Below are 26,943 nucleotides of genomic sequence, written 5' to 3'. Positions count from 1 at the left end.
CCCATTGTTCTTAGAGCATTTCTAAGCAAAGTGTTGTTGCACAGAAGAAAAATGGAATTGGTGAATGAGGAATGAGAATGCACCCTTCTGACTGGAAGCGTTGTCTTCCAGTGGGACTGGTGGCTTCCTGAGGGAGACCTAAATGAATACTGCAGTCAACCCGGTGAAAAGCTATAACATGTCTAGAAAACAACATTTGAGTAAAGTTATTGTTCACCTCTGTGGATGAGGCCTAGGAGACTCCTCAAAAGAAATCTGAGCCCACCTGCTTCTTGGCTCTGCCCTTCCATTTCTTCTGTACTTTGTTTTTCCTCTGGACCGTTCTCATCTTTCAAGAAAACCACAGAGGGGGGAAAAATACATCAAGTCAATTTATGAAATACCTCTTTAGGGCTAATATGCAGCACTGAAATTAATTGTAACCAATGTAGCATGACTCCCAAAGCAAGGCAGAGAGATGAATCAGAGGCATGAAACAGAGAAATTACCTATATAAATAGGTACATTTATACTTGTCCCTTCTCACCTGATTTGCTTGATGAAATGTAGCACCACAGTAAACAAAATTCACTCAGCACTCCTACAACATTTCTCTCCTTGCACAGCATTTCCCAAAATGCAGTACTGATCTTAATTCGAATCTGCTTTTCTCCCTTGACTCAAGCAATATGCACCGTGTAAGTAAATTTGCTTGATTAAGTTTCTATGACTTCTTTTCCTGTTTGATATATGTTGCAAAAAATATCTATTTTTACCTAGCTTACACATGACAGTCTAACACATCTATGCTATGAAATATTTTGTCTTGAACAGACTATGTTGGTCAAGTATACACCACAGTACATAACTCCTTGAAAAACAAATATCTGGGCAGGGGCAGTGATGGTTGTATACTAGAAACTGGTTAACATTTTCTTTTGGCTTAAAATGTGTAATATATACCAGTGGATTGATGGGTAGAAGAAAATAAACTTTTCAAAGGCAAATAAAGGCAGGATTTTCTACCTCATTGCTGAGAGAGTTTCCAAATCTCTTTGTTTGGAAAAAAAATTTTTTTAAAGATTTTATTTATTTGACAGAGAGAGACACAGTGAGAGAGGGAACACAAGCAGGGGGAGTATGAGAAGGAGAAGCAGGCTTCCTGCTGAGCAGAGAGCCCAACTCAGGGCTCGATCCCAGGACCCTGGGATCATGACCTGAGCCAAAGGCAGACGCTTAACGACTGAGCCACCCAGGGGCCCCTGGAAAATTTTTTAAAAAGAAAAATTTATATAAAGACACAGGAACGAAACATAAAACATGTCAAGGACAGAAAACAGAAGCAGAAGTGACTGACATATATTACTATGGGTTAAAGATGGCCGCAGATCCTTTGTCTCTCAATAAGTGGAATCTAGCTCTCCTCTCCTCGAATCTGGACTGGTTCCGTGACTAGATCAATAAAATGTGGAAATGATGTTCTGGGACCTCTAAGTCAAGGCTTCAGAGGAGTAGCAGCTTCTACCTTCTCCCTCTGGGAAGCCAGTCACCACGTTGTACAGATGCTCAGGCTAGCCGACCAAGAGAGAGGCACACAGAAAGAGAGAAGTGCCATATGATGAAGCACCGAGGGGCTAGACACGTGGGGGGTCCTTCTGCACCTTCCACCCCAGCCCAACTGCCTGCCGCACACAGCCAAACCATGACCTCAGCCAATGCCACAAGGAGCTGAAGAATCACCCAGCTGACCCCTTTGAAAAGTCCTGACCCATCACCAGGCTCAGATCACTTAACTTTGTGTTGCTTGAGTGCCTTGACCCACCATCCATTACTACTACTACGAGCTCTTAATCCAGAGGCAAGAGGATGGGGAATCCTCCCTAGAGGAGGACTCAAATAGTAGAGCTCAAACAATAGCCTTAGAAGCAATGGGGGAAACATTTCACCAAGGATCTGAAAAAGAACGAACTGAAGAGAGTTGCAGATGGGAAAACATTTCGAATTGACTTGAATGAAAGAAAAAGTTTATAATGGAGCGACAGATAGATAGGAAGATGATAGATAAATAAGAGTGGCATTCTGAAGTAGGGAAGAAATGCTACCAATGACTACATAAGTATGTGTACAGTTCCCTCTGCCCAACAGCTGTGCTATTTGTCTTGGGGGATACAGTCTAACTTTTAACAGGAGGACCCGAGGCAGCTGAGCAGCTACCTACATCTGATGTTCTAAATGGCATATTTACAGTACCGCTTAATGGTTTGACATTTGCTCTGTTCTTGTTCTCCAAGCAGACGACGGCATTGGCTTTTGCTCTGGGAAGGAAACAGCCATCCTTGCTGCACCTGCTCCCTTCACAAGGCTAAGTGGGTGCTACCGCATGTGTTAAAAACATAGGTCAGTATTTTCCCCCCTTCCTCCCACCAAATGGAGTCAGAATCAAGCAAGAGGAATCTACCAGCTTTTCTGTCTCCCCCAGCGGACAGTCTTTTACTGAGATTTCACAATAGGCTTGAAGTCTGCAGTGACAGGCTGCCTTTAAAATTAGTCTGGTTACCACATCTCCTATAGAGTGAAAAGCCTTCTTGTGGTGAGAGGAAGATAAGAAGGGAAAGAGAAACAACAATTAAGTGACAGGAAGGTGAGGAGTTGTTCTAGCAGCTCGAAATGCATGAGAAGGACATTTCTGGTCAGACCCCCAAATCCAGCTTTATAACAATAAAAACCAGTCTGTTTTCCTAAGGTTTCGCGCCTGGGTTTTTAGCCCTATGCATATGCATGCTGTCCCACTCCCTAACACGGCCACCCGAGCGGCATGATTTTGGCTCTTACTTTGAGCCTTGATTGCAGGATCCACTTGCAGTATTTCTTCTCTTAAGAAGAAGACTCAAGAAACAGTTGGTATGTTTATTACTGAGTAAGTGCATTCCAGAAAAAATTCTGGGTTTGCCCTTTGAGTAACGTGCCTTCGGATGACAAGGTTTAGGTACGTTGCTTTCATCCATCTCCAGACAGTGCATCCTCAGAGCCAGCAGGGGGGGCCAGTGTAGAAGTCTCGCTTTCTAAGCAAGCATTCTCCGGCAATTGGATTAACATTCATTTCACTCTTTCAGGACATTTTGGCTGGCTTATAACTTTCCATCCATTTAAAATGCCTCAGATGAGTGGGTTCTTACTGAAACAGTGGTCTTCCACTGGTAGGGAAAAAAATCCCATTACACAGTTACCGGTAAGTATTTATTTGATAAGGACAAGATTTCCTTTTCATCAGCCTTGTCTGTCTAGCTATCTTCACAGGAAGCCCATAAACAATAAAAAGTTAAGTAGAGTGGTGAATATAAACTTGTGGTTTTTAGAAGGGATTTAAAAGGCTTACAATAAATGTGAAGAAATATGGGGAAGTGACAGGCAATTTTGTTAGCTTAAAAAATGTCACACAGAAGCTAAATTCTCATAGTTAGTATGACTTTAAGATCTCATATTTATTTCAGATAATAAATTGCCATAGCATTCATGGTGGGAGTCACATAACACTTTATTTTCTCATGCCAAAAAGCACAGTAACCTGTGAGCATTCTAGTTGTTGCATAATTTTTTGTTTCTCTAGTATTCGTATCCTGCTCTCCACTCTTTCAACCCATATTTATTGAGCATGTACTATATGTAAGGATATTTCAGGAATTTTATAGAAATAAAAATAAGAGACTCCTGCTGTCAACTGAATTCATGGAGGCAGTAGGAATGCATCATTTGTTGGATGATGACAAGAACATAATCCATGTTTATTTCTATATAAAAGAGATGTATACAAGGGCAAACTCTCAATGGCATGGCCACAGGTTGCTATCCTGATAGGTGTGGTTCTTTTTGTGAACTGTGCATGGGAAGAGAAAGGGGAAGTGAATCCAAGCAAATCCATCCCTGCTAGCCCTGCTACCGGGGAAACAACCTGATGTGTCCTACCTGTTCATGTATTAATACTCTTTCTTATAGAGGTGCTGACATTTCCAGGCATAGATGAAGCATATGCCATTGAAATACAGTGGTTTGCAGATTAGATTATTGGTCCCAATTATTCAGTCCCCTGTAATGGATTGTACGGTTAGTGTTCTCCCACTGTGGGCAGAGAATCCGTCCCAACCCACTGATGTTGGACTTGACCAAGTTGCCTGATTTGGCGAGTGAAATATTAGTGGACACAATGTGAGAAAAAGGCTTAACTGTGCTGCATAATTGGACTTGGTGCCTGTGCCCCTGACATTTGCCATGACAAGAAGATGGCCCTATAGCTACTGGTTTAAAAAGGATGAGAGATACGTGGAGCAGACTTGAACCCAAGGTATGATCTGGGGCCAAGCCCAGGCAAGTCACAGTTTGAAACAGAACTGCCCAGCCGAACCCAGCCTACATCAGCTGAATGACAGTCAACTTGCAAACCTGTGAACATGAGAATAAATAATTTTGTTGTAAGGGGCCGTATTTGGGGGTCATTTGTTACACAGTATTATCATGGCAACAGCTGATTAATACAAATGGTATATTTATTTTTCTCAGGTCAGGAAGGCTCAACTTTTGTTTTTTTTTTAAGTTAATCCTCTTTTATTTATAAAGAATTCAGTTTTTAATTTTATATTTTGGCAAAGTTGTAAGTCCTCTCTGAGAGGGAGGACCTTACTCTTGCTGTGGTGTTCTCAGCACCCTGCACAGTGCCTAAGTTCATTGGGGCTCCATAAATGCTTGTCAAGGGATTAAAAAAGAAACTTCATTTCTCCCTAAACAGTAATTATTATTAATTATTTTGCTTGAACTGGATTTCAGTTCTCAATGTAGAAAAGGTATGTTATCTATCTGAGCTTCTGGTTGAACCTCATTAAATTGTGGGTTTGTTTTGAAATGTCAAGTGTCTTTGATTACAAGTAACGGTTCCTAAAAATCCAATGTGGTGACGGCTAGGGAGCATAGGTAACTAGAGTTCATCTGCTCTCACCACCGCCTAGGTCCAGCCTCCTTTCCCCTCTCTGCCCTGCGTTTGACAGTAGCTTCAGTTCTTCTCCTCCAGATCCGTTCTCAACCTAGAGGCCAGACAGTTTATGTTCAAATGTAAGTCAGATCATACCATTTCCCTGATCAACTGTTGCTCAAATGCAACAAGGCTCTGTGTGGTGGAGACCACTGTGGTTTTCCCACTCAGACATTTTTCTAGAAGCCTCCCATGCACTCTGCTCCAGCCATACTGGCTGGTCTCCAAGGGTCTCTTCTCCTCTGGTCTTTCTATTGCCTGTTCCCTCTGCCTGAAGGGCTTCCAGATCCTTCAAGTTTTGGCTCAAAATGTCTCCTTTTCAATGAGGTTTATGCTGAGCACTCCACTTAAAATTACAACATCTCCCCACACCTACACCCTCCATCCTCCTTATCTGGATTTACCATCTTCTAATATATAATGTAGGTAGGTGTTCTATTCATTGTTTATGTATATCTGCTCCCACTTGAAGGTAAGCTCCACCAAGGCAAGGATGTTTGTTTGCCTCATTGCCTGAGGTCTCCTAAGTACCCAGAATGAATACCTGATAGATGCTCAATAAATATTTGTGAATTAATGAAATACGCTCTTTCCTGACCTGGCCTTGCATGGCTAGTTGACAAATTAATCAGGAAAAAAAGGGGGAAATTATCTCCTCTTCCAAGATCATTAGGTCACTTACAAAATTTGAGGTTCATATATCATGTAGGGTGGCATTTTTCAAGGAAGGTGCCCCAGACACAGAACCCAGGTTCTTGTTACAATACCCCTATCACCATTTTTTCTTTTTACTGGAAGAGTCACAGTAGAGAAGGAATCCCTTGTTACAATTCAGTTATCCAGGCTAATAACTTAGGACCTCCTAGGGAGGTGGTGGAGCACACAGAGCCCATTTGGGGAAATGCTTGCTTTCCTGGCTGCCAGTACCAATTCTACTCAAAACAAATACTATTATAACCATGCCTCATTCAGAGAGGCTGTGTAAGATCCATGGTTGGTCTTCAGTTATAGGACAAAGAAGACAATCATCTTGTTCCTATTTCTTTTTTTTTTAAAAAAAGTTTTATTTATTTATTTTAGAGGAAGAGAGAGAGAGAGAGAGATCATGCTTAGAGGGGCAGAGAGAGAGAGGGAAGAGAGAAGCAGACTCCCCACTGAGTGCGAAGCCTGACGTGGGGCTCGATACCCCAATGACCCATGAGATCATGACCTGAGCCGAAATCAAGAGTTGGCTGCTTAACCAACTGAGCCACCCAGGTGCTCCAGTCCTATTTTTTTTTCTAAGAATGTCCCCAAACAGCATACTTCTCCATGTAGAGGGAAGAGGAAATAATTGAACCTGTTATTTTTAAAGCAGACATGTCTGTTAAGGGAGACCCAAGTGTAATACAAGTTCAATGAAAGGAACACATGAGACTATAGTGTGCAACTGTCCCCTCCATCTATTTTGTATGATGGTAAGTAGAGTGTCAAGTGTTCAATAAGAAATTCAACCAATACCTGCTGGATGATTGAACTCTGTAGCATTTCTACAACGAAGGTATGACCCTGGCACACCTAAACTTGCCATGACATAACTTGGTATAAAAATAGCACAAGGCAATGTACCAGAGAGCTATTTTCAATATCACACACATCCTCTTAATAGATAACATACGGTTCTCCCATATGGTGTGTTAATACGAATACTTTTACCCTGATATGGTTTGCTTTTAATCCAAGGATTTCCAAGTACTTTACAAACACTATTCATTAGCACAGTCTTCCCCGGGGGAAGTTGCAATGCCTCGCAGAGATACAAAGCATCCTGCATATAATCAATAACCATTAAGGAATGACAATAATAAGAAATACATTAATGTGGCCTTTTTTTTTAAATAGATTAGGAAACAAACAAATGGGAATTAAGCCATTTTCCCAAAGTCTTCTGATGACCACGGTGCAACTGAGGCTACAAATCAACTTATGCTGATGCTTATGGTTATTCTACCAGTTGACCTACATTGGTGAATTGACCATAAATTATACTGGTTTTCAGGTGTGCACATAAGCTTGTGTCTACACCATAACTGGGAAAATTATGACCAAAATAAACTTAGCCTAATAGCATTACAATGTGATTTCTTTGCTCTCTCTCTCTCAAACAAAACAACAATTGCACTTTCTATTAACTTTAAGCCCTAAGGTTAAATTTCCTTCTAAAAACTCTTTCTCCCTATTGTCATTTATGCTTCTAAATCAAGAAAACTGGTGTGCCTACACATTTGTTTAAAACAGGCACACATTGTGCTCTCTGCAGATGTTAAAACAGAACTGGCAAGATGAAACAGTTTCACTTTTTTGTTGAAGAGAAAGGATATAAAGATGTTCTTTGAATAGAAGAATCATTCCATAAATAAATTCAAAAGCTGCTCGATTTGCCATCAATTAATGTTTAGTGAGTACCTACAAAGTTCAAGATGGTGGAGAGAAAATAAACTAGGCTATGAGGAAGACAAAAGCCTTTCCTTTTGGGAGTTGATGGAAGAAAGCTGGACAGAGTGGTTTCACCAGCTGTATCACTTGCTCAAGGCGAAATTGAGGCTGGAGGAAATTATTCAGAGAAAAATAAGAGATTTTTATCTTACATATGTAGATCTGAATAAGTATCGGTCATTTGAGCTGACTTAAATGAGCAAGTGCTTCAATTCTCCACTTGCTTTGCTCTTGTGGCTCTCTGGGAAGCCAGTGTTGGAGAATGTGCACGTGTTGAGAGCAGGTGTCTCTCAGGGAGGACACAGTTCAGGATACGTAGGTTTGATTGTAGGCAGTCCCACATGGTTTTGGGAAGTAAAAGCCTTTGTCTTTGTGTTTCTACCATTTTTCTCCCTTTAACATAGTTGTTCCTTCAGTGTTGAAACAGGCTATTTTAAGTGGTGAAGATAAAAATTTTACCATGCTGCTTTGGGATTTTGAAGTTTAGGAAGAAGGCAATGTGTGGGTTTTCCATGATTCAAAATGAACTTTTTATAAAAAGGTGCCCTCATTCAAATTATAACCCTATAGATGATAAAATTTGACCACTCTTCCTAAGCTTACTAACAATATAAAAACAGCAGGGTAATATATGTGTTTTATCTTTCTTTAAAAACTACAGAATTCCAGTAATGATTTCGTTTAACCCAATGTTTACTTACTAGCTATTTGACATTATTGTACCAGAATAAATTTCAACATGAAATTTATTTTACACAAAAATAATTTATAAGTGCAGAAATCAAACTCATGGAAATGTGGCACATCCAAATTGAGATGTGCTGTAAATGTCAAATACACACCCTCTTTTAAGGACAGCACAAAACAATGTACAATATCTCATTAACAATTTTTATATTGATTACATGTTAAAATGCAACACTTTGGCTATATGGGTTAAATAAAATATAGAGTTAAAATTAATGGTGCCTGTTTCTCTTAGTTTTTTTTTTTTTTTTAACATTTCTTCTCAAAAATGTAAAGTTACACAAGCATCTGTGACTCATGTTGTATTTCTATTAGGGGGGCTGCTCTAGAGCTGACTAGTGAGGAAGGGGGCTGCAGAGCTCATAGTCCATTGGAGCAGGTGGATGTTGAGGCTGAAGCTGTCAAATCCCCACCCCGTCCCTCTTCATTCACCAATGGCCTCTCCTCGTGAACACCTGTGGCACTCTGCCTTAGGGATTTTTCTAGTTTCGATAAGATGCTTGTCCTATGCAGCCAATTTGGAAGCAGCCCCCAACCAGTGATGGACAGGATAAGGTAATTAATACTTGCCTTTATTCCCCTTGAGTGGGACAACTCTGGGGCACATCCCACAGAATTCCCCTGCAGGACCCAGTCCCAACAGCCCACAGGATAACCTGCCTGTTCATGAACCTGTTTCCTTCCTTTCCCTGTCTCAATTCCCTACCTCCTTCTGGTGCTTCCTGGATCATTCTCCAAATCAAACACTTACCCTTGAATCCTTACCTTAACATGGGGGACCTGATCTAAGATATTCTTAAACCAAATAATTACACAAACATATTATCCCCAATCGTGGTAAGTGCTAATGGAGGGAAGTGCAGTTTGCCGAGAGGACTTCTATCTAACAAGTCATCAGAGGGGACTTCTCTGTGCAAAGGGTATTTGAGCTGATAAGTTTAAGGCATTTATTATGTGAAATTAATTGGTAGAAATTAATGAATCAAAAAGGGAGAGATAGGTGAATTTTCCAGATAGAGTGAAGAGCATGTCCATGGGACCTGTTGTGGGAAAGACCATGGCATCCTTGAAGACTTGAGGGTGGCCAATGGGGCTGGAGTAGAGAGTGAGGGTCATGAAAGGGGCCTACAGGGAAGATATCCAGGCAAATGGAGTAGGATGAGTTGATGGGACAGGGAAGGTTCCAAAGGTTGGGGAACAAGAGCTAGAGGAGAGAGTGAGCATGTCTATTTGGAGAGTCACAGTGATTTAGTTCTGCAGGACCATTGAAAACAAAGGGAGTGGAGCAAGGAGAGAAGCCAGAAGAAGAACAAGTGGTTATGGGATAAAGGACTTTGTACACACTCTTACTAAGGAGGGAGATGCTTTCATGAAGGGTGGTAGGGATTCCTGGTTTCTCTCTTACCTGGCTGCTTTGTGGGGCCTGGATTGATTGGGGTGGGGGAAGGGGGGGCGATAAGGGACCCACATGGAACTAAGTAAAATACTCCAGATAAGAGATGGTGGATGTCTGAGATAAAGGGGTGGAAGGTGAAAACAGAGAGAATAGGATGGATTGAGGGGATAGTCAAGGGGTAGAATCAACTGGCTTTGGTGAGTGGTTGGATGGAGGTGATGCTTTGGTGAATGGTTGGATGGAGGTGGTCGATGGAGGTGAGGAGATAGTGATGGAGTGTTGGATGGAGGCCTCTACTGTAAAAGCTCTGAATTATCCCATGTAACACTCATAACAACTTTGTGGTACAGATATAGTAAATAGTCTATTTTATAGGTGAAGAAATGATTTTGGATAGTTTAAATAACTCTTCTGAAGGTCCCATAGCTAGTAGGAAGTAGAAACAGGATTTGAGCCTTGGTCATCTGCTTCCAATGTGAAATCTGTTGATCACCATGCTATCATGCTACCTGGAATCTCATTCACATATATGGCCTGGGAAAATTGGAGCTGGGAAGTAATTACTGAGCCTGGGAATGAAGGAAGTCATGTTGGTTTAGGGGGCCCAGGACACATCTTATGCAGTTGAGATGTTTCAGTAGAAAGGAAGGGAAATCAAATAGATGGGAAGGAAAAATAGACCTCTAAAATGGTAGCTAGAAAGTTTGTATAAGATTTTTTTAAAAGAAGTAAAGCACTTTGCTTTTACAAAAGACCTACATTAGCACCTATTTTCAATAACCAAAAGAAATCTGCAGAGAATTTTCACTTTTATGAAATGGTAATTGCTTCTTTGCTTTGAGCCACTTTGGCTTACAAAAGGTTTCACAGGAAACTTCTACATTCAGACAGAGAGGGAAACCTGTAATGGTCATTTAAAAAAAAAATATATATATATGTATATATAGTTATGCTACTTGCTGAAATTCCTGGTTAGCTTTCTGTTTGTTTTCTTTTGTGATTTTGTCTGGGCTGTACTTGTCTGGTCTGCAATAGTCGCTTCCAATATCTGCTCCCTTTATGTCACAAGTAGGACACTATCTTACTGTAAGCCCTCCTGCCAGTCAAGCAAAAAGACTTTAGCCTCCTTTATCCCATTTCTGCATCCATTCTGTGATTTCCAGGCCTATCATACTTCCTCCTTCTCCTACATGTGTCTAGTACTGTCATTACTTCTTTCCCATCAAGCCATGATTTAAGAGGGCTGTCATTTTCAATGTAGTATAAATTACTTGTATTTAATAATTAAACCGTCACCTCTCCCAAGACTACTGATAACACTCTAATTATCTCGTATTCTTAACTGTAATGCCAGTTCCAGAATTACTATACTGAGTGACAAGACTTCCTGGTCTTGAATTTAAGTACCCCCAAATTTCTACTCGGCATCTTTCAAAAAGAGTTATTGGGGTCTCACCTCACTTGGAACAAATAAAGTTCTGTGTATTTTTTGATGGTTATTATGTTCTCTTCCCAATGGTACCTGTTTTTCCCTTGTCCTGGGGTGATCCCTGCTGGCAATGGATTGTATCCTTGAGATGATAATCACATACTTAACAGTAACCAACCAGAAGCAATTAGTCCACAGACTCAAGGACTAGGGAAAAATTGCCTAGGGTGGCTGATGTTATTTTAGACAAGTAAATGTAAATATCAGAAGCCCCATCGAAAGATGAACAGGAACATCTGTTTCCCCTCTCCTGATGGCAGAGCAGGCCACAGACAATGGATTATTGCCAGTATGTACAATGCTGTAGACATAAAGCAACACATGAATCCCTAGCTGTGCAGTATTCTGTAATGTGCTTTGTTCTCTCTGCCAAATTGGTCAATTTGCGGAAGTCTGCCTTATCTGATGCACTTTTCTGGATAACTCTAAAGGCATTCCAGTTGTCTCCTTTCCATAGAAATATGTTTGGTTCAATATATATATTTACGTGATCAATGAAAAGAGAAATCTCTACAAGTGATTGCAAGCATTCAAAATGAGGATCATTTTGCCTAGTGGACATTGGCCTTTTTCCTCTCATGGGTTCTGGGGATAGCCTTTTTTTTTTCACTGTAATATAGTTGACAGACAATATTATACTAGTTTCATGTGTACAACATAGTGATTTGACAATCATATACATCACAAAATGCTCACCATGATAAGTGTAGTTACCATCTGTCAGCATACAAACTTATTACAATTAGGGACGGTCATGTACTATGTAGAGCCCCTTTCCACTTAAACTAATGGAACCCCATGAAGAAGGAGTGGATGTAGCAGGGCGCAGCAGACAGAGACAGTTCGATGGGGGAGGGATGATGGAATGCTACCAATAAGGAAGATCACAGGAGAAATTCTCACAGTAATGGCTTGAGAAAGGTTTTTGGGACTTTCTATTTTCTTGGCAGTTTGCTTATGAGAATAAATTACTCCACCTCTCCCAGCTCTCACGACAAATGTCAGATGATCCTGGGCTTGGTGGAACAAATTTCCCCCTTTTACCTCAGGAGACCTATAGCTTCTAGAAGTGTCAAAATGGCCTTGAGGTATTTATTTATCCATTTAAGTCCTGGTGACATACATTGTTATATTAGTTTCAGGTGTAAGACATTGTGATTTGACATTTATTTACATTACGAAATGCTCACCATGCTATGTGTAGTTATCATCTGTCACCATACAAAGTTATGTGAATGTTTCCTTCAGAAAACCCCTGAAATAACAGTATTGTAATGAATGCTGCCTTGTGATTCCAAATGTCAATCAGAACATGTCAAAATACACCAAAAGTTCTTTCAATCACCTGACAATGGTCTGGACAAATACTCAAATACATGCATATACTTCTTGAACCATTTAAATGAATGGCAAGTGAATAATTTCTTCTAATACTGGTTAGTAAATGTGTGATTGGAAGAATTTACAATAACAAATAATTACAGGGAGAAACATTATGTATGCATAATGAAAGATGACCCTCCAAAGCTATCCTACTAAGGCTAATTAAATTATGATTTTGGTCTGTTTTAATTACAACTAATAATGAGTTCTACAGGGTAATCTACGAGGGTGAAACAAGGACTTAAGACTGCAGTTATTATGATCAGGAAGCAGAGATCTCTAGCTGATTCATTGCTGCTTGTAAGAACTTCATTCACAGAGCAAACTCCCCACTCTTGTGAGTGTTCATCACGTTTTCATGTATGGTTTTCACGTAGTGCCTTAGGTTAGCAGTGTTTAGTGGTACAAGTCTGGGCAGAATAGTAAAATAAGAAAGCTACACTACTTATCTGGGGCTATCTGAAACATTAAATATGATGAACAGCTTTTATTATGTCCCTTTGGCTTTTTTTTTTCCTTTTTGCCTCTTCTAGTACGAATTCATTAATCATATATATATGTTAACACATTAACCTTTGTTGACTCATGGGCTAAGTAATACATTTTTACTAATGCTATGGTAAAATTAAAATACAGACTTGTTTTCTTTTAAGAATTCTCATCCAAGGATTTAGATTCCAGTTGCTGCTGCTGAAACCATAGGAGGCTTTTTTTTTTTTTTTTTGGTGTGTTCAATGTCATTCATGAGGCATGCAGATATGAGAGAAAACAGTGGAGACACAAAAGTCAAAGTCTGAGACTGGATTATTTTTCCCCATTAAAAGCCAGATCTGACACAAATTCCCTACATGTCACCATTGCTGGATAAAGCCCTTGTGGTGCCAATATTTAGTGAGCGGTGAGGAATACTTACTGGCAGTCCATACATTTTTCACTCTGCTTGTTGGAGAAGGTTATTGTTATTCACATGATGGATAGAAACACAAAATGAGTTCTCTGAGAGACCATAGCCCTGGAGGTCCATAATTTTCCTCTGACAGGACCACATTAGTCATTTTAGTGACTCAATTTTTGAACCTGTTTCTGTCTCCCTGAAGGAAGGAGAGAAATCCTATGTAAAATGTATCCAACCTGAAAAGAGGACTCTCAGCGTTTTACCTCAAGTAAGATAAATTAGAGACATGGAAAGGAGTTCTGCTATCACGGCTGGGTGGTGTGGAGAAGCACATCTAAATATTTCCCGAGGACACAATAAGCGTCTTTCTAGGACGGTTTTAGAGCAGGGGTCAGCAAACTCTGGCCCACAGGCCTGTTTTTTCGTACAGCCTGCATGCTAAGAATGATTTTTACATTTTAAAAAGGTTGTAATAAAAACAAAGAAAAATATGCGACATAGACCATATGTGGCCTGTGGAGACAAAAATTTTTCCCATCTGGTCCTTCACAGAAGTGTGCTGACTCCTGTTTTAGAGCAACCTAATGAAATAAATAGTGGGAGATGACTCAGCCTACAAAACCATGCATCTAAATGCCTTGTGGAGGGGCGATTACCTATGTGGTGTAGGAATTGGCTTGACCCATTATGAAGATAACCCTCCACTACTCCTGTCCACCAAAGACATCACTTTCTGCAAGGAAGCAAAGCCCATGTCTCTGACATGTTCTTGCTGATTCCAAGACTGCAGATGGTACTGGAAAGGCCTTTTGACTTGCACATGAGTTTAAGCCAATAAAAGGATTTAATATTTGAGGGGGTCCCAAAAAATCCAAGGGCAGAGACACAGCGAGGACGTAGAAGGTCTTAGAATAAGAAACAAGAAGACCATTTGGGGTTAGGGTGGTTTTAAAAACATGCCCACAAATTCTTAGATCCTCCTCTTTTCTAGAGGTGGAGCTTAATGGAAAGCTCCCCTTGACTGTGTGATGGATTTAGGGACTTGCCTAATTAACAGAATATGGTAGCAGTAATAGTCTGTCACTTTTGAGATTAGGTTATAAAAGGACTGCCACTTCCATAGTGAACGTGCTCTTACTCTCTTGGGTCACTTGCTCTGGAGGAAGCCAGCCGCCATGCCATGAGGATACAGATCAGCCTATGGAGAGGCTGACACGGTAAGGAACTGAGGTCTCTTGGCACCAGTCAGCAAGAAGTACCTAGAGCCAGCCTGCCCCAAGAGAGGATGTGTGCTGGACGGTGTGGTGAGTATATGGGGACACTGAGCTGAGTAGGGGCCATAAATATGATGTTACATAGGTTTATACCACCTTCAGTCAGCTGTGGGGATGAAGGACCCACCAGGGGTTGAGTCAGTTTTAATGTATTTTTGTCCTTTTCCTTTTGCAGTCAACTTTTGTCTTCACAGATTGTACCTCTTCATGATCCAGCCCCGTCCCTCGAATCCTTCCTCTCTTGTGGAAGCTGATTTTTAGTTTCTAAGTCCAGAACAATGGGTTTCCTTCCAAGAAATATTGCCTACAGAGAATCTCCTTCTAGCAATTTAAGCTGTTCATCCCTGGTATACTCCCTTGTCTCTTTCTCTTCCACTCCCCTCCATACTTACCTCCTTGTTCTTCTACTGCCCAGTTCCTCTTCTAGCCAGTACCTATTTTCCCTGCCCTGTGCACTTTGGGACATCACTGGTGGCAGACAGCATCCCAACCTGCCTCCCTCCCATCCCCACACCCCTACACCTTTAGTTCAAGGAGCCATGGGTATGAAGTGCCACTCCTCGAGATCTGATCAAGCCCTCTCATGTGTACAAAGGAGAGAACTGAAACTTACATAAGAAAGTTTCAGGAACCATCCCAGTTGACACTTGGCATCAGAATGTGTAACAGTTGGTTTGACCAACATTTATTTTCCATTTATTGAACACTTAATGTGATACTGTGATATAATGAGAAATACATATTTGGTCTTTGTCTCAGAGCTCCTAAAACCCCTATAATTTCCTGAGTGATAGAGGTGATAAGAACATCTTTTATTAATAATAATAAGCCCCTTTCAACCTTACTTGATTTTTGCTAATAGGGCCACTCTTGGTGGGCTCTCATATAACTTTTAGGATGGGGCTAGTTGTCAGAGAACTCAACCATGTGATTAGAGTGTTGAAATTTCAGCCCCACCCCTGACCTCTGGGGAGGGGAGAGGGACTAGAGATTGAGTCTGTCACCAATGGCCAATGATTTAATCAACCCTGCCTATGTTACAGAACCTCTGTAAAAACTCCAAGACAACGGGGTTTGGACAGGTTGGTGAACACATTCACAAGCTAGGATGTGGTGCACCCCAACTCCACAGAAGGTCCTGTGCTCAGGACCCTTTTGGACCACACTCTATGTACCTCTTCATCTGGCTGTTCATTTGTGTCCTTCATAAGATCCTTTATCATAAACCAGTAATAGTAAGTCAGCTGTTCTCCCTAAGTTCTGTAAACCCCCCCAAGAAGGGGGTTGTGGGGACCCATTACTCTATAGTGAGGCAGTCAATGGCCCAGTATGGGTGGCCCAGACTTGCAATTGATGTCTGCAGTGGGGCAGTCTTGTGGGACTGAGTCCTTAACCTGTGGATTCTGATGCTAAATCCAGGTAGTTGATGTCAGAGTTGAAGTCAATTTTAGGACACTTAATTGGTGAAGCTGCGGAGCTGGAGAATTGATGGGCGCTAGGAATAAACCCACACAGTTGGTGTCAGAAGGGTTTTGAGTAGAAAGAGATCGTAGCGGAAGTCGCACTTGGGCGTTGTGCTAAATGCTATGCAGTTTGATGTCACTTAATCTCACCCAAACTGGTGTGAGGTGGATACCATCCTTGCCTCCTTTTTTCGATAAGGCAATTGAGGCTTCCAGTTAAGTAATGCAGCCCAATTCCCACTGATGAAGTGAAAATTTAGATCTGGCCTAACGACCCTAAGATCATATCCATACTCTGAATCCCAGCTCCTTTTCAGCATTCAGAAAACACCCTAACAAATTCACTGCTGGTTAGTTCTGGTCTGAAATGAACTTCACCTCTCAAAGGTCTTCGTTAATCAAGATAACAGCAACTGCTCTGGGGTAGATTCAGCTGTTGTCAAATAACCACAGGTCTGATATTCTGGGGGCCTATTTTCTGCCTAGGAAAAGGAAGATTTCAAAACCGACCTTACACACAAGGCAGGCAATCCCAGAAAAGAAAGGGATTAATAGTCTTCCTGTAACTGGAACTACTGCATTCTGCTTTGGGGAGCAATGTTTTATTACTATTTTCACTGCTCTTTTATTCCCTAAAGAACTCTTTCAACAATGATTTATCTTAATTTAACTTTTTTTTTTCCCCAGGAAATACAAGTAGTACACTTCATTCCAGAAAAATGATTTGCAGTTGTGGTAAATCGCCTTTGTTCATTTGCTTATTTGTTTGTTCCTTCATTGGGTTACCCAGAAATGTTTACTGAGTGCCTAGTATTAAATAACAACAACAACAACAAAACGTCATTTTTCTAAAATACTATAAGCCCTTTCATTTTTAGAGGTAAATATATATGAGACTTTATGGCTGCATTTGTGCTCGTTATATTTTTTTTATAATGCACTGTCTGCTTTGACCAGAGTTGAAGTTTTATCGTAGAAATCTGTTACCTTGAAGATGAAAAAGTGGCCAACAGCCAGTAATAATTGACAGTTTTTCAACATAAAGAGCAAGGAGTGTTCTATAAGCTAAAAAAGAAAGACACAAACAAACAAGTACATTCCAAACTTATATATGTTATAATTTTCAGGAAACTGGCTTTTTATTTCTTTTCTCGGCTGAAACTTCACTGTTAGCTCATAAGGGCTTATGATTCTTTTGGTGGGCACCTGTTGAAGGAATAATGGCAGACTTACTGAAGGGATAGCAACAGAGAGATGGCCAGGAGTGTTTCTACACAGAGGGATGTAAAAGTTATAAATCTCTCCAGGGAAAGATTATACATGGCAGAGGAAAAAATAAATTGACCATACTTCTGCTGAGAAGCTAGCAAAACTGCCCTGCCCGGGATGTGATTTTACTAGACTAAGTCAGTTTTCCATTCTAGACTCAGGCTTTTTAAAAAGGCATTTTTGTTTTCTAGAGCTTTTCCTGTGGAGAGGAAAACTGAGTATCTATCACCTAGAATAATTAATAATAATAGTGATAGCAGCTATCACTTTTGAGTGCTTACTACCTAGTTACCTGTCAGACTTTAGGCTTGTTCTTTTATAGATTTTACTTCTAATCCTTGCCCAAATCCCAGAAAGTAAGGATTCTTACTCCTATCTTGCAGAGGAGAAAACTGAGGCTTAGAAGGACTTATTGAAGTGCAGCGGCCAGGAAGTGGTACAGCTGAAGTTCAAATCTGGATCTGGCTGCCAAGGGAGCCTGTGTCCTGCCTGCCACGCTATGTGGCACGGGGCGTCCCCCGCTGACTTTAGGCCTGGAAAACGTTCCCTGCTTACTGTATGAAAATGCTCACTGTCAGGTAATTAAATTTTATGCAGAATTATATTTTAATTATAATTTAATTAAATTTGGAGACAGATGCGATGTGAAATCATCACTATCTTTTCATTGCTTGTCCCAATAAACATCCTGTTTACCCACCAATAGCCTCCTCCAAGGGCATCTGCAGGTAGTTGAGGGATATGGTGCGACAGCCTGCTTCATACCTGTTCCCATCCAACTCAGTCGTTGGAAATCTAACCCTGTATGGAATAAGTTGAAAAGTAAAACCTCACGGGGCACCTGGGTGGCTCAGTTGGTTAAGCGTTTGCCTTTGGCTCAGGTCATGATCCCAGGGTCCTGGGATCGAGCCCCACATCGGCCTCCCTGCTCAGTGGGGAGCCTGCTTCTCCCTCTCCCTATGCCTCTTTCCCTCACACGTGTTCTCTTGCTCACTCGTTCTGCTCTCTCAAATAAATAAAAAGAAAATCTTTAAAGAAAAGTAAAACCTCGGGATTCAGCCTCCTAAGATTGATGTCCGAATTTCAAAATCGGGTCTTACACCCACAAACTGGCTCTCATATTATTTCCAAGATCCATTTTCTAAACTGCATCCTGAAGAAACCTCGACCTGCAGAAACAGCACTGAAGGACACCAGTGATCGAAACTCGGAGCTGGCAAAGTGGCTGGAAACCCAAGCTGGTAATGAGGCCCAACTTTCCCTAATGTAATGAGGGGTAGATAAGGAAATTGGCAGCGGTTGAACACGAAGAAGGAAGCAATGCCCTGTGGCTGCCAATATATAAACAGTAGGCTTCTACAGACAAGGTTAACACACCATCCAAAAGATTTCTGAGTGTAAACAGAAGCTCACATTTCGCCTTTGCCTGGGGCTGCCACTGAATCAAGCCACTCATCAACGGTACTTTGGGCATTCCTTTGACCCACTGTCCAACAATTTGGAAATGTGGAAATGGCCTTTTAAAAAGTGAACACACAAATTTAAAAAAAATTGAATTCCACAATGCCTTCCAATGCACCCTCTTTTAGACTGATGGTACTGTTGACTTTCTATAAGTTCTCTGTGTACTGCCTGCAAGGATCTCTTTCCCCAAGTCACATCCCGGCCATCACAGACCATCACAACATGTCTATTCTTTTCTTTCTTTCTTTTTTTTTTTTGGCCTTTATTTCTCCCTCTGATGTTTTATCTCTTCTCCCACTGCATTGATTTTCATTTTAAATATCCTTGCTCCAGTCACTTTCACTTGACCTGCTTCTTTCCCATTCTTGGCATTTCTCTCTGGTTGGGTACCCCTTAGCTATCGCTTCTTGCTACACCTCCCAGGTTCAAGGTGGGATCTCTGATACCCATGGACTGGCTTATGGAGCCTCACATGAAATGGTCACCATTTCAGGATCCCAGACATGCAGAGCTCTGTTGTGGTCATCATCAGAAAGTGCCTACTGAGTGTATCAGCACATAAATGAAGATACTTTCTGGAGAGAACTTCATAGATAATCCTTGAATTGCCTTTTAGTCTTGTTTCCATTTCCTTTATATCTCCCACCCTCTGGATTTAGTGTTTTTATACCCTCATCTACCATCAAAACTGTCTCTTAGAGGAGAAGAGTTCTAGATTAAATATATATATATGTCCTTTGACTTGGCTACAGTGCAATCCCCACTTTCCTATTACTTCTCTGATGGCACACATTCAAAATGCAAATTTTCATACACAAAGGAAGAATAACTCTTGAAATAACGCATGGTGCCATCGAGGACTTGAACCTCATGCTTGATTTAGTAGAGCTGCATAGAGAGCAGAGTGTGACTGCTCAGCAAAAGCAACAGAATTTAGAGTCAGCAAATTTGTAGGAGAGTTAATTTTAAACAGGAAATAGAAATGGTGAGTATATGAGAGCATAACTGAACTTCAACCTTTCACAGAACCAGGGGCTCTGGAGAAGCCCATCAAGATCATAGAGATTAGATCCTTCATTTGACAGAAATCAGAGATTTGCTAAAGTCAATTAGCACAGGCAGGAATCCAGAGATTTTATTTCCCACAACTGTATCCACTCTTGTCTCCCCACTCTTGAATCCCAAGCCCTATGATTACATAAAATAGATACTAAGACTTCCATACTCACATCTTCCTATCTGTGCTTGCTTTCCATTAGTAGTCTCCAGTATTTTCTTCAGGATCCCATTCCACAAAGTTTTGAAAATGAAATATTATGTATGTATCTATGTATGTATGTATAATGGATATTGGAGCAGATTGTCTATTCCATATATATATATATGTGTGTGTGTGTGTGTGTGTGTATTTATTTATTTTTATAATGTGACATTGACAATCTCCATTGGGAGTCTCCATTTTGAGGCTCCCTTGAGCCTGGGAGGACTTGTTAACTGTCTCAACTGATGTGGATGTGATGAGAATGTGGTCAAAACGACATTGTATAGCTTTTGAGACTAGGCCATAGAAGGTTATGTGAATTCAAATTGGCTCTTGCTTAGAGATATGCACCTTGAGAGCTCTGAGTTGATGTCTAAAAATGCCCTGAAGCTCCTACTGCTGGTAGATCACATGGAGGGAATACATCAAGATAGAGAGATTCCCAAGGAACCCCAATTGTTCCAGCCTTCTATTGTTTGAATCTCCCCAGCCCAGGGCTCAGAGAAGCAAGGGAGCAAACATCTGATGATTCCATCTCCCAATTTCTGAGCTACTCTAGCTGATGCTGAATGGAGTTAGAAACAAGCTATCTCCACTGAGCAGATCTGTGGACAGAATAAATATCATTATGTTACACTAATAAATTTTAGGGTAATTTGTTATGCAGCCATAGCACCTGGAACAGACATTTTTCCTTCTTGCCAGTTGAGAGCACCAACTTATGGGGAGAAAGCATTCAGGAGCCTGTCCATCAGGGTGATTTAGTGTTTGTAAAACTCAGGAGGAGAAACTTCAAGCATGCAAGCATATAAGACTCCATGGCTTAATCTCCAAACACAAATCTTATGCACAACCAATGAAAATGCAACAGCAAGGGAAAAAATAAGATGAAGAAGACCAAACGACGACCACAAGAGTGTATTTCAAAGAGTAAGCATTGTTGCTAAGTAAGGAGTAAGAGAAGAGCAAGACTTCCAAAGGGAAGGGAAAAGAGCACAAGGACAGAGGGTGGCAGGATGGGTAATCTGGGGAGACCACCTATTTAGCAGAACAACGGATGGGAAGAATTAGCAAAATGACTGTCCATAATCTCAGTGAACCTGGCCATCAGTGTAGAAATTACCTTTGTTTTGGGTGTATTTTAATAATTATAAAAAGAAAGGAGATAACTCTAGGCCATTCCTACATTGTTGCTCATTTGTTAATTTGGTATTATACAATGAACGAGTCAAATTTGACAATAGGGCTGAATTAAGACTTTCAGAACTCCGAAAGACCAAACAGATCTTGGTGATCTCTCCCATCCTCATATTAAAATAAAATTAAACACACACACACACACACACACACACACTATATTTTAACCTGGCCCCATCTCCATATGTGTTTTAAAAGAAACTTCTCTTTAAATGATCTCATTATAATATTCTGGATGATTAATCAAAGCTGAGATTTTCTCATTTATTTTTGGCACCCCTGCTTTACTGATATGCAAAGCATATGTTTAGTCTCTTTATTGGGTAGTACAATAGCTTTGACCAGAAATAGTGGTAACGTGTATTTTCTGATCATATAGATCATCATTATCAAATGCATTATTTCCATGACTTGCTAAACAGAAAATGTCTTGGTAAGGTTTTCTGCCAGGTCTAAGTTTGGGGTTTTAGCTTTAATGTATAGAGCATCACTGTGTGTTTCATATTAAATTCACACAAGGAGCCCCATGGCACTTTGATGGTGACAAAGCCCAGCATGGCTGCTGGATATCAGTAAATAAAGTCCAGACTCCTCTGCTTGGTTTTCAAAGTTCTTCCTATTATAGCCTCCAATCTGCATCCACCCTAAACTACAATGCCTTTGCCATTTGGGCCCTTTGCTTCTTTCCTGTCTATCTAGCCCTTCTGTTTCATACATTCCCGGCCATCTTCATACTCCCTTTCTCCTGCAGATTCCCTGTTCTGGGAAGAACCCCTGGGAACCTTGGTAAAAAAGTTAAAGGCCCAGTCCCTATCCTTCTTCAATGAGCCTGGGCCTTGGTGTTCTTTCTTAACCCTCTAGGTGACTCTAAAATCAAACACTAAAAGAAGTTTGTGTTCTCAAATGCAAAGTTTAAGAAGCACTGGCATTTGGTGAAGCGGGGGAAATCGGAGGGGTAGACGAACCATGAGAGACGATGGACTCTGAAAAACAAACAGGGTTCTAGAGGGGAGGGGGGTGGGACGATGGGTTAGCCTGGTGGTGGGTATTGAGGAGGGCACATTCTGCATGGAGCACTGGGTGTTATGCACAAACAATGAATCATGGAACACTTCATCTAAAACTAATGATGTAATGTATGGGGATTAACATAAGAATAAAAAAAAAATTAAAAAAAAAAAAAGAAGCACTGGCATTTGGGCTGGTATCATACTACCTTATTTCTAGGCCTGATTTCCCAGAGTTCCTAGCCATGTCATATTCTACGATTTTTTCACTTCTCTGTGCCTTAGTTTCCTCATCTGTAAAATGGGGATATCATAGCACATGCTTGATAGTATTGTCCTAAAGATTAAATGAGTTAAATGTGAAGTCCTTAGAAAAATGTTGGCACATAAAAAGTGCACAATAAATGTTAGGTAAATGGCCCCTTCGATGTCTGGAAGGGCTAATGTCCCTGTCTCAGTGCCTAACCAATACAGGCCGGCCAGTCACTTTTGGCATTGACAGAATCTGTGATCCTGGGCCAAATTCTCAGGAAACGGGATGCTTAAATCTCTGATTCCCAACCTTGACTACACAACCTTGAGGTTTACCCAAGGTGCTTAAAAAAACACTGTTGCCTGAAAAAAAAAAACAAACAAACCAAAAAACAAAAAAACTTGTTGCCTGGGTTCCTCTGCCAGAGGTTGGACTTAACTCGTCAGGGGGTGGGACACAGGAATGGGATTTTTAAAAGTTCCCCCAGAAGATTCTAAGAAAGAAGAAAATGGTTCTTTTCAGTATACCTGCAAATTTGCTCCAAGTTTGAGATTGTCTAAAATAAAAACCAAGTATATATATATTAAAAAAATGGTGCTCCAAAGATGCAGTGCATCAAGTTAAAATGCAGCTTTCTGATTTGGTGGAAGGCTGGGACTGAGGGCAAGAATCCACATTTTTAGCATTCACTAATGCTAAGTGGCAGCTTCGATGGAAGGAATAAAAAATTCCCCTGAGAGTAGCAGTTTGCAACTGTTCACCAAACACAGCAAAACCACCTCACTTTCACCCCACATTCTAGAACCTACCTTCTCATCTCTCCACCCCTTTCCTCCCAAACCCCTCACCTACTTTCTTTCTGCCAGTGGCAAAGATTATCAGAGATCAGTGGGGAATTCTCAGGATAGAGAATTGAAAAATGATTCAAGTGATCTGCTAGCATTTTTGTCCAAGGAGAAAAGAGTACCCTGGTTTTCTGTGTATCATTCCTCAAGCAGGGCAATCCCTGCAGATGGAGTCATTTCATAAGATGGCCTCTGATGGCTCCAGAGTGGCTAGAGTGAGGAGTGAAGAGGCATGTTGGAGCAAGGTATTAGGAGCACGCACTGCACACCCAGGTAATTCCAGTGTAGGTGGACTGTTTTAAGGCTCTCGCCAGTATTGTAGGAAAGCACAACTTTGTTACAGTAGAAAATTGAAATTTTGAAATATAATGGCAAAACCCTAATGTGAAAACCCAACACTGTTCAAATAGCAATAGTTCTCCTTAAAGACAAAACCAAACCAAATCTTTCTCTGCTGAAAAATTAGTATCTAATATTATAAGCCATCAAAGGTCCTCTTGGCATGGTGCCAGTACTGGAAAAAAACAGTCACTCTAAAGTTTTAACTCCATAAACCCAGGGACTGAGTTTTGGACAAAACAAATGCATTCTTTATCCTCAGTTTTGGAAGTCAAATAGGCAAATAGTGAATAGTCTGAATTACTCACACACACTTATAAGACTTAAAGAAAGAAACTTAAACGATTATTAAAAGAACCACTATTGGGGCACCTGGGTGGCTCAGTCGTTAAGCATCTGCCTTCGGCTCACGTCATGATTCCAGGTCCTGGGCTCGAGCCCCACATTGGGCTCCCTGCTCAGTGGGAAGCCTGCTTCTCCCTCTCCCACTCCCCCTGCTTGTATTCCCTCTCTCGCTGTGGCTCTCTCTGTCAAATAAATAAATAAAATCTTTAAAAAAAAAAAAAAGAAAAGAACCACTATTGATGGCCTGATAGGCTGCTCTTTCCCTTTGGTGTTTAGTAGCTTACTTAGGATCACCTTTCATGTGAGTCCTCTAGACAATTCTGGAGAACTTTTAAAAGAAAGCTTCCCCCATTTGTGAAATGAGATGTTCTCAGAGGCCTATTTGGCTATTAAAACCCACAATTCAAAGCTTTTAAATTAAGGATGAAAATATTTACAGGGCATGAAAGAGTGAGCTCATAAAGAATCAATTTTCATGAATTTGATGGTTATGTAGAATTACAGAATTTGATATTTGGAGGGGACCTCAGGGATATTAGGTGAAGGGTTTGATCCTGTGCCTAAGAGATGAAAATAGAACTCAGGTGTAGTGGTTTCTAGTTCAGGGCTCTTTCCCTGAGCTTACAACCATATTTCCCTTTTCTTGCATCCTTGCCTCCTGTCCTACTTTCTTTTCTTCTTTAATTTCTTTCTTGCCTTCATCATCCATGACAACAGTTCCACCATCATCCATTAACTGGAAAATTACTGATTGAAAGTAAACAAAATAACAGCAACAATAAACACCTCTTGTCAGGAGAGAACATATTGGAATCCACAGTATCTAAAGCATCTAAAATAATCTTTTCTGTGAGTTGTCTTCTTTGTTAACACACTTGTGTTGTCTTTTTGTTGTTATTAATGAGAATTCATGCCTGAATATTTTCCTCTTGCTTGGTTGGAAAGTTCACCTCAAGATGGGCTAATATGGCTTTCCTAGGGTGCCGGGAGCAAGAACTACATGGTCAGACATGACAGAGGGTAGGAATAAGAGTTCTTTTTCTAGGAAAGTTTGAATTAAGTGGAAGCAGGGTACAACTTCTATTCTAGATTCCATAGTGGTGGAGAACATAAAAAGACTCATCCTTGACTCTTCTCTCTCTGTCAGATGCCACATCTAATGTCAGTGAACTCTGTTGGTTTTCCCTTTAAGGAATATCTAGAATCTGACAAATTCCCCCTCTTTCCCCCCACTGCCATTTGGGACAAGCCACCGTTATCTCTTGCCCCATAGACTATCTCCCTGTTTCTGAGCTTAGCCACAACCCACCCCCCCACCATTCTCAACACAACAACAAGAAGATTAAGTAAGATTATGTCCTTCCTCTGTTTAATATGTTCCATTTTCACTTCACTCAGAGACAAAGCCTAAATTCTTATAATGGCCCACCGTGCCCTCGGCCCTGATTGTCAAAGTGGTCTTCAGCCCAGGGCACCAGCATCACCTGTGGAATTATTAAGACTGCAAATTCTTGGGTACCCCGGATTGCCTGAATCAGAGACTGGGTTTAATATGGTTTAATATGCCCTGAGGTGATGCACACTCAAGTGTGAGACTCACCTTTCTAGGGGATCAACCTTTGATGATCCTTAATGACCTCTCCAGTGACTCACATTGACCTTCTTGCTTTTCTCAGAGTAATAAGTCAGACCTCTCTCTCATGAGGGCTTTGGTGCTTGCTATTTCCTCTACTGGAATGCTCTTTTCCCACTTAGCTGCTCAGCTTACTCTTTTATGTTCTTCAGGTGTCTTCTCAAATATCAACTTGAGAATCACTGAGGCCCGGCATATTTGAAACCTTAACCTATCTCTCTCCTAAGACTCTTCCTTGCCACCAAATTATACAGACAGGGGCATTCCCTATCTCCTCTTCCATGGTTGGTTTTCCTTAATGGTACTTGGCTTGGGGTCTCTCATGCAGTTGCTGTCAAGATATCAGCCACATCTGCAGTCCTCTGAGGTCTTGCCTGGGGCTGGGGGATCTGATTCCAGCCAGGATGCCTCACTGAAATGACTTGCGGATTGGTGCTTGCTGTTGGCATGATGCCTTAGGTTCTTGCCTTGTAGACCTTCCCACAGTGTCAGTGGGGTGTCCTCAGGACACCTTATCCCAGAGCAAGTGATCCAAGAGACAGCCAAGCAGAAGCCATATTCTTTTATGACCTAGACTTTGATGACCTAGAATGGCATACACTATCATGGGATATTCTGATCCAGAACCATTGAGGTAAGCCACTCTCAATTCCTGACCCACAGACAGTCCAATGTAATAAATGCTGTTGTTGTTTTAAGATGCTAAGTTTGGGATAAAATTTCAGGCAGCAATAGATAAATAATACTGCATATGTCACCATTTGGCTTACTGTATATTATATCTTATTTAATATTTTTAAATCCAAAAACTGCCACCTCCCACATACCCTAGAATATAAGCCTCCCAAAAGAAGGGTGTGTGTGTGTGTGTGTGTGTGTGTGTGTGTGTATGTATTTTCAGTGCCTAGAACAGCATCTATACTGTTAAGTAGTGGGTATTTAACAAAAATATGTGGAATTAATGCATAGAAAAGCTGCATGTGGGTGGTGGGGAGCTATGCTGATGTAGTTGGAGGAAGGATACTGTAGGGTATCTGTGACACCACTACTTTGCACAACTCCAGGGGACACCATTCCCACTGTATTCCATGTGAATGGATAGTTCTGAGAGTACAGCTCCATGTGAAATTCATTTTGGCCTTTCAGATCCCCTAAATGGGCTTTGGGGACAACCCATGGGGCTCCACTGGCCACAGTTTGAGAAACACT

At 40.9% G+C, this 26,943-nt stretch overlaps 1 protein-coding gene across 1 annotated transcript in view; it reads right to left on the bottom strand.

Annotated features, from left to right (window-relative positions):
- Positions 1–26,943, bottom strand: part of MACROD2 (mono-ADP ribosylhydrolase 2) — a 412,997-nt gene that overhangs the window by 45,641 nt on the left and 340,413 nt on the right. Inside the window, exon 5 of the mRNA XM_081833248.1 lies at positions 218–328. Within this exon, the coding sequence (XP_081689374.1) occupies positions 218–328 (111 nt within the window). The remainder of the gene's footprint in view (positions 1–217; positions 329–26,943) is intronic.

Source organism: Leptonychotes weddellii, chromosome 10 (assembly GCF_054177405.1).
Source record: "Leptonychotes weddellii isolate Sample4059 chromosome 10, ASM5417740v2, whole genome shotgun sequence".
Taxonomy (NCBI): Eukaryota; Metazoa; Chordata; class Mammalia; order Carnivora; family Phocidae; genus Leptonychotes; species Leptonychotes weddellii.
This window is presented reverse-complemented; position numbering and strand designations above follow the sequence as displayed.